The 13,766-nt window shown below is 48.5% G+C and overlaps 1 protein-coding gene and 1 long non-coding RNA gene across 4 annotated transcripts in view; one reads left to right on the top strand and one right to left on the bottom strand.

Moving 5' to 3' along the window:
• The window catches only part of Hdac8 (histone deacetylase 8), a 219,160-nt gene extending 213,739 nt beyond the window's left edge, over positions 1–5,421 (bottom strand). For all 3 annotated transcript variants that reach the window (XR_013047960.1, XM_006996047.4, XM_015989441.3), the window contains exons 1-3: positions 5,191–5,421; positions 4,625–4,677; positions 35–165 (exon numbers count right to left, since the gene is read on the bottom strand). Coding sequence is in view for 2 of the 3 variants with exons in the window: in XM_006996047.4 (XP_006996109.1) it covers positions 35–165; positions 4,625–4,677; positions 5,191–5,421 (415 nt within the window). In the remaining variant the exon portion in view is untranslated. The remainder of the gene's footprint in view (positions 1–34; positions 166–4,624; positions 4,678–5,190) is intronic.
• Positions 161–5,196, top strand: LOC121825865 (uncharacterized). The gene is made up of 3 exons (XR_006068219.2): positions 161–1,147; positions 1,860–2,012; positions 4,803–5,196. It is a non-coding gene; the product is annotated as an uncharacterized LOC121825865 (long non-coding RNA).
• Positions 5,422–13,766: the final 8,345 nt, after the last annotated feature.

Genomic DNA, 13,766 nt, shown 5'->3' with positions numbered 1-13,766 from the left:
ACTGACCGCCCATTGTTGCCGGAGAGAACCTTACCTAGTCCATATTCTATGGAGTCTGGGTGGTCCTCATCACCGTCCTGGCTGACTTTCTGGAGATGCTGCAGATAGGCATCAGTGTGGAAGCTGGCCAGCTCCTCCATGGAGGCCACTTTGGGCTTCACTATCCTAACAATAACAGAGCAGACAGAGGGGAGTGAGTCAGGCCCAGATGCAAGGCGCTGGAAACAGCAGCCAACAGACCGAAGAGAAAAGACAGGTCCCAGCTTCTGGGTCCAGTGAAGCCATAAACACACCATGTCCTCCACTGCACGGCCCAGTCTTCACTTCCTATGATACTGACCCCACTAATAAGAGACAAGAGGACAACTTTGTCCTTCAGTTGTTAGGTAGGGAATGGAACTGAAAAATTATATTTAACTCAAACAGATGCTCATGCATCAAGGTCCCTGGTTTAGCCACACCCACTAACCCTGGGCCAGCAGGATGGCTCAGGGGCAAAGGCACCTGCCATCAAGACTGTCCACCTGAGTTTAATCCCTGGCGCCCATGTTGTGGAGGAGAGAACGGACTACCCCGGCAAGGTGCCCTCGACCTCCATGTGTGCTCTGTGGCCCGCACATCCCCTAATATATATACTTTTTAAAAAAATTAAAAGAACTCTGGAGCTGGAGAGATGGCTCAGGGGTTAAGAGAACTTCCTGCTTTTGCAGAGGACCTGGGGTTCAGTTCCCAACTCCACCTGGTGACTTACAACCATGCAGGACTCCAGTTCCAGATCTGACCCCCTCATCTGACCTCCACAGGTACCAGGCACACATGCACACACACATACAAGCAAAGCACTCATACACATAAAATAAGTAATCATAAAACCCTATTTTTAACAGACTGAAACATCAACTTTGCTCTGTGAGTTACATCTCATCAACAAAGCAGCAAAGCCGTTGACATTTGAGTGAGTTTCTGCTTGGACTAGGTAATCCTCTCAGTCAGATGTGTAGTCACCCGTGTTAGTTTCGGTGCCGAGCCTGGCTCCCCCATCCCCTTGTGTCTATTTTAATAGGCAGCTGGGTTACCACACAGAATTCTGAGCCCGAGAACTGGATTCCTTCCCTCACTCTGTACTTACTGCTTCTGTTAACGTCAGGTGAGTTGACTCTTCTGTGCCTCAGCTTTCTCGTTTGTAAAATGGGTCAACTTAGTGGACTTACATGCAAACCTTCCTGGACAACTGTCATCAATATTAGAGTACAAAGTAGGGAAACTGGGCTGGGGATGCCGCGCAGTTATGCAACAGCTGCCTAACATCTGCACGACACTGCGGAAAAAGGCAGTAGAAAGATAGCATGTGAGAGATGGCGGCAAATGTCTGGAATCAGAGCCCTTGAGAGGCAAGAGGATCATGAGTGTGAGGCTAGCCTAGGCTACACATCAAGTTCCACACCAAACTGGCGTCTATAAGACACTGTCTTAAAAAAACAGAAGTCAGACGTAGAAAGTATTTGTTTATGGGGGTGGTGCTGTATGGGCACATATGCATGGGGTTTTGCAAGCCTGTCTATGCACAGAGGCCAGAAAAGGATGCCACACATCCTGCCCTCTAACTCCCACCCCTATTCACGTGAGACAGTCTCTCACTGAATCTGATCCTGGAGTTAGTTACATTGGCGATCAGCAAGCCCCAGCAATTTTTCTGACTCTTGTATGTGTGGCACAACCCAGCTTTTCCTGGGGATTCTGGGGATTTGAACTTGCGTCCTAGTGCTTGCGGCAGCAAATGCTCCTACTTCCTGCTTCCTCTCTCCAGTGTCCTCAAACATCAAGTTTCTATTACTTGGTCTCTTCCATTTGTCTCCCAGAGGAAGGACAGAAGGACCAAACGGCTAGAACCTCTCAATCTGCTCCTCGCAGCGAGAAAAGGAGGAAATGAGAGAAGGAAGGAGGCAAGTTACATGGGATTTGGGGCCTCGAACCTGCTGAGTCCCCATTGTCTCTTCTGGATTCTGCTGCAGGTATGTTCTCCACCCCTTGCCACTGACCGGGTAGTCAACACACTAGCAGCATGGCATTTCTTTCTTAGAAAGGCAGAGCTCAAGTCTCATGCTAGGCCCAATGAACCACAATTTGTATTCTAATAAGAACACACATTGCCGGGCGGTGGTGGCGCACGCCTTTAATCCCAGCACTCGGGAGGCAGAGCCAGGCGGATCTCTGTGAGTTCGAGGCCAGCCTGGGCTACCAAGTGAGTTCCAGGAAAGGCACAAAGCTACACAGAGAAACCCTGTCTCGAAAAACAAACAAACAAACAAACAAACAAAAAAAAAAGAACACACACACACACACACACACACACACACACTGGTTTTTCAAGACAGGGTTCCTCTGTGTAACAGCCCTAGCTGTCCCAGAACTCACTCTGTAGACCAGGCTGGCCTCGAACTCACAGAGATCTGCCTACCCCTGCTTCCCAAGTGCTGGGATTAAAGGTGTGCACCACCACCACCTGGCTTAGTATCAATCTTAAGATGACTGCCCATTCAAATTGAAGGAGCGCTAGTCTAGCCACAAAGAGGTAGCCATGTATATTTTCCAAATGGGAGTAGAGCCATGAGGTTATTGTGAATTAATACAGGTAAGGATAGTTATGCAACTAATATAACCAAGGTTTTTGAAATCTTGTGGTTCAACTTCAAAAGTTAAATATACAGTCAAAAATCAAGGATCCTTGTTTTTTGTTCAAGTACACGTCTATATCATGAGAAGTGAAAAAGTTTTCCATTAAAATAAAAATCTCAGGGCCAGGGAGATGGCCCAGCAGGTACCAGCACTTGCTGCCAAGCCTGATGACCTGGGTTCAATCCCAGAACCACGTGGTGGAAGGAGAGAACCGACTCCTGCCAAGTTGTCCTCTGACCTCCACATGCACACTTCACGGACCAACCCCTCACCATTCAACACCCATCAAAAGAAAGAAATGCAAGGTAACAAAACATTAAGGTAAATTATTAATTAATTAAAAATATGTTTAAAATGTTTAAAATCAAAATATCAAGAAGCCTGGTGTAATGGCACACGCCTTTAATCCCAGCACTCAGGAGGCAGAGGCAGGCAGATCTCTGTGAGTTCAAGGCCGGCCTGGTCTCCCACACCAAGTTCCGGGGCAGCCTGGACTATGTAGAGAGCCAGTCTCAGTTTTTTTCACAATCACAGTCATATTGGATTATAGTCCCAGCCTCCCTGGATGTTCCCTCTTAGAGCACCTTCCCATGGATTTCCCTGAATCCCCAACTCAAGAATGCTGGCAGCCTCTCCTATGTCTTGCTTTAACATCTTGTTTGCAATAAAAGATTTTCAGTGTTAATTTTGTGGGCGGGAACCTAGGCCTCATGGATGGTAGACAAGTGTTCCACCTGCTGAACAATATCCTAAAGCCCGTTACAGTTTTTATTTTGAGACAGAATCTGGCTAAGTTACAAAGCTTAGCTTTGAAGCTGTTTCGTTCCTGCACCACCTGGCTCAGAAAAGTGTTAAAATCCTTTAAGGAAAGGCGAATAGTTATCTTGACAAACACAGGAGTTAAGCAATGATGGGAAAACATTCCTAGCTAGGTTTGGTGATGCATACCTTTTGATGGAGGCAGGCTGATCTTAGTAAGTTCAAAACCAGCCTGGTCGACATAATAGGTCCTAGCCAGACAGAGCTACAACAGAGACCTTGTCTCAAAACAGCAACAGCAAAACATTCCTAAAGAATGTACACACTCCCTGGCGGTGGTGGTGCATGCCTTCAGTTCCAGCACCTGGGAGGCAGAAGCAGGCGGATCTCTGTGAGTTCAAGGTCAGCCTGGGCTACAGATAGAATTCCAGGACAGCCAGGGCTACACAGAGAAATCCTGTCTTGAAACACCAAAAACTGAATGTACACACTAAAAATTACTTAATACTAAGGTAAAAAAATCTGAAAACCTATTATATTGCTTTCTGGGAGGGAGATGAAACATTAGATGATACAGCCACTCACCGAGTTGGTTAGTCATGAGAAAACCTGATTTGCCACGTGCCAGGTCCATAATAGTTGCATTTATGACATTAAATACAGACTTGGCAATCAACAGAACGCTTAGTTTTGGTTTTGGTTTGTTTGTTTTTGAGAAGCATGCAGCTAGCTCTTAAGTTCTGGCTTGGTTTCAACAGATTCCTTGGGTTAAAGTTTGGTGTGATGGTGGAGTAGCGTATCTAAAGGTCTCAAGTTGAACCCACATCCTCAAATCCGGCTTTAGAAAACAAATAAAACAAAACCTAAACCAAATATAAAACAACAACTGAACACTTCCCTGCTTAACCCCTCCCCACCCATATCAGATAGATCTAAGCATCTGACAAGTGCTTATTTAGGAACAAAATGCCTTCTTCCAGATAGTGACTGCTTGGGTACCTTTTCCAAGTGTCAATTCTTCAAGACCTTTTCCCGAGTTACAGACATATAATGAACACTCCCACAAAGGCTTTTTTTTAAAGTACCATTTCTCCCCTGGTTAGTCTCACTACAAGATGGAGTATTTATTACGACTATGAACAAACCTGGCTTCACGGGTGACCATGTTCAGAAAGGTCAACATACTTACCTCATCTGTTTATGCAGGGCATATGCTTCGATCAGAGAGTGGACCATACTGGCCTGAAATATCAGCATAAAAGAAAAAAGGCAGAACAGTCTCTTAAAGGTTCAATTGACTGAAATCCCATTAACACCGTCCTGCGGGAAGAAGTAACAACTGTATCTCTTCTCTTTCACTTTAACAGTTGGGATCCACTTAAGACAAAACAGATACAAAGTATCAAAATCGCCAAGACGGAAGCTCCCAGCCTTACTTAAGGCAAGTGATGGACTACTCTCTCCCAACAGCTTGTGGTCGAGGGCTTCAATGAACCCCTCCTCTTAGAAAGTACGTTCACCTCTTCACCATTCCTTCCCCCGCCCCCGCCCCCACCCATACGTTGGCAGCCCCGCTGCGCTCCCCAAAGGTAACCACTTCCTTCTGCTTCAGCTTGGTGTGCCTGAAACTGCTAGTACAATTTCTGCTGAAGGTATCCCTCAGTCCAGTTTTCCTGGCTTCCTAATTGTACTCCCCTTTTCACACCCCCACCCCCATCCCCCAAAACGATGGTCTTTCATCCAGACCTCTCTTACCCGTTTGGGGACCTTGGCGAGGGAGTCGCAAATGCTGACATACTCGGGACTATAAATATAAACTGGGGGTAGCGAATGCCCACTATTACTCTTGGCCGGTTCCTCTGGCATCTCCATCTCCCACTTCCAACCGTCCCCGAGCCAAAGTCTGGATCCGACAGTTTTCGGACTCAGCCTGGGCTCCGGTTCCTGCTCCTCAGATCGGCCCCAGCGGTGTTCCCTGGTCAACATTCCCTCTTATTTAGATTGCCGGAGACAGTTTGCCTGGTCCCTCGTCCAGTTGCGGGGATGGATGGGCCCTCCCAGACCAGATCCCTTCATTTAATGACCACAGTTCAAAAAAGGGGCTTGACAGATATAAAAGCCCAAATGGCTGCCAATTGGGATCGATTTTTTTTCATGTCACACGCAGCACGGTCAAAACTAACCAGCCTTGTTGCCCTACGGGGCCATTTGAAATGAGGTCAGACCAGCTTCAGAGCATGCTGGGAGATGTAGTTTTAAGGGAGTAAGGTAGCGGAAGAGTCCCAGCTAAACTAAAAGCTGTAGTTTCAAGTTTTGGCGCTAAAAGGGAGCCTCAACTCTCTAAGTGTCCAATCTGCAAATATCACCATTTAAATGTTTAACTTTTTAATAACTACATAGGACCCACCACCACCCAGCTACATCAGCTGACTATACAAAGAACGGGCTTTGAGGGGCTGTGGGATTAATGTACCAAATGGTTTGAAAAATTTAAGACAGCAAATTCTGTGCTGCGATTTTAGTTCACTACTTTTCATCACTGTCCATTAAGAGCTAACAATATCACCAGTAATCCACTCTGACAAATCCGTTATCACCTTCCTGAAACTGGCTGAGATTGTGGAAATTGCAGGGTAGAATCTAACCAAAGAAAAACGTCAGCGTCCTGGAGCTTTCGGTGATGGAAAGTGCAGGATGTCTCCCCAGTGGTTGGAAAATGCAACTCCCCTCCCCGCTCCCTCCCAAATTTCCTTTCATTTGCTTCTGCAGCTAAACAGTGGTGAGAGAGTGTTTTAGGTTTTGTGTGCAGGGTGTTAGTGTGTCCTCAGGTAGTGTTGTTTGTTATTAACACCAGAAGTTTGGGGTTTCTGGATGCCTCCATGATCTAAGCCTAGCTGGTCAGTTCCCAGACCCCCAACACTCACAGCATCCTGAACTGACCTACTGAGGCCTCTGAAACAAGTCCACATATGTAACTTCTTTAAAATTCTAGCTTGCTTTAAACATTTGCATTGTTCTATGATAGGCACTTTGGTTATTATCTCACTAAATCCTTTCAACAGTTCCATAAAGGAAGCTGTAATATGCCCACTTTACAGATGTACTTTGAAAAGAAAAAGTCACTCTCTTTTTGAGGATGTGATGTGGGAAAACAACCCCAAATCAGGTCTCCCTGACAATGAAAATTGAAATACTCCTTTTACTATATGAATTTGATTCTTCCAGGTTGACTTTGTGCTACACACACGGTCAGTATTCCATTTATTATCTCAATACTTAAAATTCTTGCAATATTAGGTGTGTGCATGTGTTCTCCAGTTAGAATGGAATAGTTATGCTTCATTTGTATTTTTCCACAGGAACTAGTTCAAAGCACTGTAATCATTCAGTTACTCAAGCATTTTCATCAACTAAGTGTATATAGCTTAGCTATGGATTCAAAGATGCAATGTGCTCTCAAGGAATCTGCATTATTATAGAGAAAATAAGTCAACTGTAATAGAAACCATATCCATGCAGAGCCAGATAATAAATGTAAGGTGCTTAACTTACCTAATAAAATATGCATTGAGTACTTAAGTAATGAGTATTCAATAAATGGTTAAGCAGGACTCTTAGTAGCATTTGAGACTATCTTAGAGGATGTACAAGATTGTGCTTGGTGAGGATGGGAGGGCACGCTGACTGGAAGCAGCAGCTTACATAAAAATACAAAGAACTGGGGTTGGAGAGATGGCTCAGCAGTTCAGAGCACTGGCTGCCCTTCCAGGGCACCCTGGTTCAATTCCCAGCACCCACGTGGCAGCTCACAACTGTGTAACTCCAGTTCCAGGGGATCCAACACCCTCACACAGGCATGCATGCAGGCAAAACACCAATGCACATAAAATAAATTATTTTTTAAACATATAAAGAAGTGTGACAGGCAAGATTGTTCAGTGGGTAAAGGCACTCTATTTTAACGGAAGGGACCAGATCATGAAAGGCTAACCATTCAAATATTAGGCTAACAAAAAAAAAAAATACACCTCGTTCCCTTGGAAACGGGGTGGGGGGCATTTTTGTAGTTGGGGGGGGAGATAAAAGGGCTCCGAGTCTGCCAGGCAAATGAGCTAGACTCCAACCCCTTAGAATCTTCAGAAAACTACTCTACAACACCAATGTGTAAGGAAATGAGTTATTTGAAAGACTGGAAAGTCTGGATAAGGAGTAATGGCCGATTTCAGCTGGGATGGTAGCAGTGGGCAGACAAGGGAGCAGCAGTGTGCAGGGGAGCTCAATAGGAAGCTCTTGCTCCTGGGATAATGGGGGAGAGTGAGGGAGGGGAGAGAGAGCTGCTGAAAACCTGCAAAAGTTGGAGCTCCGGCTAAAGAGACGACTACCAGTTCCAGTATGAGAAATCAGGGTCTTAGTTCAGTGGAGAGCGTGTGCTTAGCATGTGCAGCACTGAAAGAAAAAAAAAGGCAGTAAGGTGGAAGCAATGGAGGGGTAGGGCACGGTGGCCTTTGGAGTCGACTGAAGAAGTGTTAAAAGGTGTTAAGTCTCATAAAGCAATAGGTCAGCCGGGGGTGGTGGCGCACAACTCTAATCCCAGCACCAGGGAGGCAGAGGCAGGCGGATCTCTGTGAGTTCAAGGCTGGCCTGGCCCTGTCTCAAAAACCAAATCAAATAAAAATAAAAATAGTGGATCAAACAACTGCATGCTCAAACACACACACACACACACACACACACACACACACACACACACACACACACACACTTTTCCATATAAAAAAATAAAGATGAAGTTATAAGTGGCTAAGATAGCCAGGGTAGTATGAGTGGAATAGTTGGATGTAACATAGCTTCTGGATATAACTTTAACGTCTTCAAAACTACACTTTTGATTTCCCCTTCCAAGTCCTTTATACCCCTTTCCCATGTTTACACCTGTCCCTGTTGCACAAGCCAGAAACCTAAGAGCTATCTGGGTCCTTTTCTATTCCTTCACCTGCACATCCAATCCATCAGCCATCTCCATCAGGTCCATCTCCAAGACAAGCCTCAAAGGCACCTGCTTCTCCCCCTCTACACAGCTACGACCCCAGACTGGCAACCATCATCTCTGGTCTGAACTTTCTTAAATATCTACCTGGTCTTTCCTTCTACGTGTGTGTGTGTGTGTGTGTGTGTGTGTGTGTGTGTGTGTGTGTGTGTGTGTGTGTGTGCACGCTCGCTCCCTGAAGAGGCTAAGACCAGCTGAGGCACCTGGAAAGGATACTCTCCAACTTGTTGAGCTGCCTGTAGGGTTGTGCCGCGGGCACCAGATTTCCAGCAGCTTTGGTGAGCTGTCACCATGCTGGGGTAGGCTTTGGTGATGCAGCTTTGAGTCATTTCTGCTCCTGTGAGTAACCTCAATACAACTCAGTGGCACATAAAGTTGAACTTCAGTGGTATCCATACTTTCCTCTGTTGTGGGCTCCCTATCTGGGGTGAGTACACTGTGTGTTCTATCTTCCCAGGAAAAGTGTGTCACACAAGGGCACATGTGCATCTCTTCAGGTCTAACTTCTCAGGTGCCATTCACTTTTTTTTGAGACATGGTCTCTCACTGGCCTGGAACTTGCCGAGTAGTCTTCGGTGGTTGGGTAGCAAGCTCCAAGGATCTGCATCCACATCCCCAGCACCGGGATTGTGTCACCACGCCCAGCCTTTTAGGACGTGGGTTCTGAGTGTTGAATTCGGGCAGAACAAGCACTTACCAACCGAGCCGTCTTCCCAGGACTTTCCTGTTCTTACTGCCCGGCAACCCATCCAAGGCAGCCTCAGAGCGAATTTCTTTTTAAACATTCAAAAGTCAACTGGGACCGGGAGATAGCTTCGTCAGTGAAGTGTTTGCTGTACCATCACGATGACCCGAGTTCGGGTCCCCAGCACCCGCATAAAAGCCAGCTGCCTGACATCTCAGTGCTGAGAAGGCCGAGGCAGGCAGATCTCCTTGAGGGCGAGGCCGGTGAGAGAGCTTGTCTCTAAAAATAGGTGGAGAGTGATTGAAGCAGATACCCACTGTTGACCTCTGGCCTCCATACATGCACATGTGTGTGCAAACACAGCCCCCCCAGGGGGGGTGAAGAGGAGAGAGGGGGAGAATGTTTGCATAAACTGGATGTCATGAAGACCTGTCCCATACCATGGTGAGGATCTTCAAGTCCAGAATCGCTCTTTTAGGAAGAGAGAATGGAAGGAGAACGAGGCTGTAGGGATGGAGGAAAGCGTGAAATTGTGATACTCTGGCAGTGTAGGCAGGAAATGAGTCTTGCTCTGGGCCTTCAGGGCGAGGCAATGGAAGGAAGAGACTGACTGACTGACTGACTGACTGACGACTGACCGAAGCCCTAAATTCTAAGCTCTAATCAGATGGTAACAGCTGAGCACTCCAGCACAGATGATTCAACTGTGGAGAATGGTGACCTAATGCTCTAGAACCGACAGAGATTCCTTCAGTGCTCTCACAGGGGGCCTGGATGCTTGTTTAGGATTGACACACTTCAAAAATCATTCTCCAAGTCTAAACACTTCAAAAATCATTCTCCAATTCTAAACACTTCAAAAATCATTCTCCACGTCTAATTGGTTAGTACCTAGACTCTCCTGAACTGGGAAGGAGACCTTCTCAAGACACTGGAGTCAGAGGACACCAGGGAAGAGAAGGGAGTTGAGGCGTGGCTCTGAGCTTTGCCTGGGTGATGGCCCTACACGATGACTTGACCGGCTCTCTCCTGCTATTGCCAAAGGTACTGTTAGAACCTGCAGGGTCACAATGGCTGGGGCAGTTTCTTTTGTGGGCCTCCCTTGCCTCCCTTTGCTGGCGGAGGCCGGAAGAGGAAAACTAAATAGATGAAGCTAGCGCTCCCCATTGGCTGCCTTTGCTCAGCTCACAGCCTTTCACTGATGCTTCTGCATGCTGACCCTTGACTTCCCGTCATCTCCTGACACATTCTCCTTGAAGAATACAGTTGTTATGAATGAGAACCCCAAAGTCGGTGCAAGAGCTCAGATCCCACAACTGTTGACCCCTTAGCTGATTTACCTTGTGCAGTTTGCTTCACCCATGGGTGCCGCAGTCTCCTCACCGACGGTCAGATGGGGGTGTCAAGGCTACCTGCCTCCAGTGTTGACTGGGAGGAAGGTGGGCTATGTGTTTGTTTTAAGGACTGCTACGTCAACCATTCTTTAGTATGTGTGCCAAGTTTTACCTGTTACCCTCGATTCTCCGAGGTAAAGTATTTCTAGCGATTTGAGGACAGGTCTTGGCTTTGAGGCACAGCCTTAAAAGCAACCTGACTTCTACTAGATACAAGGTGGTCATATCATCGGCCCAGAACACATATGAAAGTGACAGGAGGTGACAGTGATTAATGATACCAGGAAATGAGTACAAGTAAGGGTTCTACTGAGCAAACCAAGATCATCTGCAGTCACTTCACGTGGACAAAAAGTAAACACTAAGGGGCTGGGGAGATGGCCTGTCCGGCAAGCACCAGGACCTGACCTTGATCCCCAGCACCCATAGAAAAAGCAGGGTGGGCGTGGTGCTGCCACATGCGTGGTATCTAGCTCAGTACTGGCGACCAGTCAGCCTAGTCTAACTGGTGAGTCCTAGGTCCAGCGGGAGACGCTACTACAAACAAAAGTGGAAGCCTTCTGCGGGATAACACCCTGGGCTGACCTTTGACCTCCACGTGCATATGCATGATCCACATGCACCTGACATACATGAGCGTGCGCGCACGCACACACACACACACACACACACACACACACACTCTGCGAATGATGGCTAAAGGTGACAACTTTGCCACACCAGTTGCATCAGATTCCTAGGATGTAGGAAAACTCAACTATCTAGGTAGGGCATGTAGACATTGTTTGTCGTTGCTGGATTAAGTAATCTCCTGCTATAGAAATGGCTGGTGAGTATTTTAAACAATATTATATGAAATATTGATAATACTTAGGAGAACAAACTATTTTAAGTTCTTTCCAGTAGTTTAGAAACATCACTTATAGAGTTGAAATGGAGTAAAAATCAACCTATAATTTTAGTAAACTGTCTAAAGCACTAAACCTGTATTTTTTTAAACATATGTGAGGTATAGTAATGTATGGTCTACAAATGTTTCTCTAATTTGACCCAGTTAATGAGCTTTGAGTATACTATATAACTAAACTTACTATGTGAAATGTCATGAATTAGCTTCAATCCCAAAGCATATATAAGCTTTTGTACAATGACACCAGACATAGTAAATTCTTATTCTTTATTCTAACTTCAAAACATTATGTGCTTTAAAAAAGTTCCAGCATGTTTTTTTCTTCATATTAACACTCTTAAAATGAACAAAATACTTAGCCAGGCGGTGGGGGTGCACACCTTTAATTGCAGCACTTAGGAGGCAGAGGCAGGCAGATCTCTGTGAGTTTGAGGCCAGCCTGGTCTACAGAGTGAGTTCCAGGTTAGCCAGGGCTGTTACACAGAGAAACCCTGTCTCAAAGAAAGAAAAGAAAAAAGAAAAAAGAAAGAAAAGGAAAGAAAGAGATTTTAAAAAAGGAACAAAATACCAGTAGTGTTTTCTGAAAAGTTACTTTAGAAATTAAATGCCATTGACTGGGCATTACATTGACAGTCACTAACTCCAGAGAAATGCAGACATCAGACAATTCAAGAAAAGAGGTTCAGGAAGGAGTGGGTGTGCTTCCTGTGACGGGGTACACTTACAGGCTGTGAAAAGACAAAAAAAATGCAGAACAGGTTGTATGTTCTCCTCAAAAGTGACCAGAACACCATGCATGCACTTAGAAAGCTACTCGCTGTGTGTTCCCATGGCTGGTGAGAGGGGCGGGAGGACCCCGGCTGGTGAGAGGGGCGGGAGCACCACGGCTGGTGAGAGGGGAGGGAGGACCACGGCTGGTGAGAGGGGCGGGAGCACCACGGCTGGTGAGAGGGGAGGGAGGACCACGGCTGGTGAGAGGGGAGGGAGGACCACGGCTGGTAAGGGGAGAGAGGACCACAGCTGGTGAGAGGGGAGGGAGGACCCCGGCTGGTGAGAGGGGCGGGAGCACCACGGCTGGTGAGAGGGGAGGGAGGACCACGGCTGGTGAGAGGGGAGGGAGGACCACAGCTGGTGAGAGGGGAGGGAGGACCACGGCTGGTGAGAGGGGCGGGAGGACCACGGCTGGTGAGAGGGGCGGGAGGACCACGGCTGGTAAGGGGAGAGAGGACCACGGCTGGTGAGAGGGGCGGGAGGACCACGGCTGGTAAGGGGAGAGAGCACCACGGCTGGTGAGAGGGGCGGGAGGATCCCGGCTGGTGAGAGGGGCGGGAGGACCACGGCTGGTGAGAGGGGCTGGAGGACCACGGCTGGTGAGAGGGGAGGGAGGACCACGGCTGGTGAGAGGGGCGGGAGGACCACAGCTGGTGAGAGGGGAGGGAGGACCACGGCTGGTGAGAGGGGAGGGAGGACCACGGCTGGTAAGGGGAGAGAGGACCACGGCTGGTGAGAGGGGCGGGAGGACCACAGCTGGTGAGAGGGGAGGGAGGACCACGGCTGGTGAGAGGGGAGGGAGGACCACGGCTGGTGAGAGGGGAGGGAGGACCACGGCTGGTGAGAGGGGCGGGAGGACCACGGCTGGTGAGAGGGGCGGGAGGACCCCGGCTGGTGAGAGGGGAGGGAGGACCACGGCTGGTGAGAGGGGCGGGAGGACCACGGCTGGTGAGAGGGGCGGGAGGACCACGGCTGGTGAGAGGGGAGGGAGGACCACGGCTGGTAAGGGGAGAGAGGACCACAGCTGGTGAGAGGGGAGGGAGGACCCCGGCTGGTGAGAGGGGCGGGAGCACCACGGCTGGTGAGAGGGGAGGGAGGACCACGGCTGGTGAGAGGGGAGGGAGGACCACAGCTGGTGAGAGGGGAGGGAGGACCACGGCTGGTGAGAGGGGCGGGAGGACCACGGCTGGTGAGAGGGGCGGGAGGACCACGGCTGGTAAGGGGAGAGAGGACCACGGCTGGTGAGAGGGGCGGGAGGACCACGGCTGGTAAGGGGAGAGAGCACCACGGCTGGTGAGAGGGGCGGGAGGATCCCGGCTGGTGAGAGGGGCGGGAGGACCACGGCTGGTGAGAGGGGCTGGAGGACCACGGCTGGTGAGAGGGGAGGGAGGACCACGGCTGGTGAGAGGGGCGGGAGGACCACAGCTGGTGAGAGGGGAGGGAGGACCACGGCTGGTGAGAGGGGAGGGAGGACCACGGCTGGTAAGGGGAGAGAGGACCACGGCTGGTGAGAGGGGCGGGAGG

The sequence above is a fragment of the Peromyscus maniculatus genome, chromosome X, assembly GCF_049852395.1.
Source record: "Peromyscus maniculatus bairdii isolate BWxNUB_F1_BW_parent chromosome X, HU_Pman_BW_mat_3.1, whole genome shotgun sequence".
Taxonomy (NCBI): domain Eukaryota; kingdom Metazoa; phylum Chordata; class Mammalia; order Rodentia; family Cricetidae; genus Peromyscus; species Peromyscus maniculatus.
The sequence above is the reverse complement of the archived record's forward strand: the minus strand, read 5'-3'. Positions and strand labels throughout refer to the sequence as shown.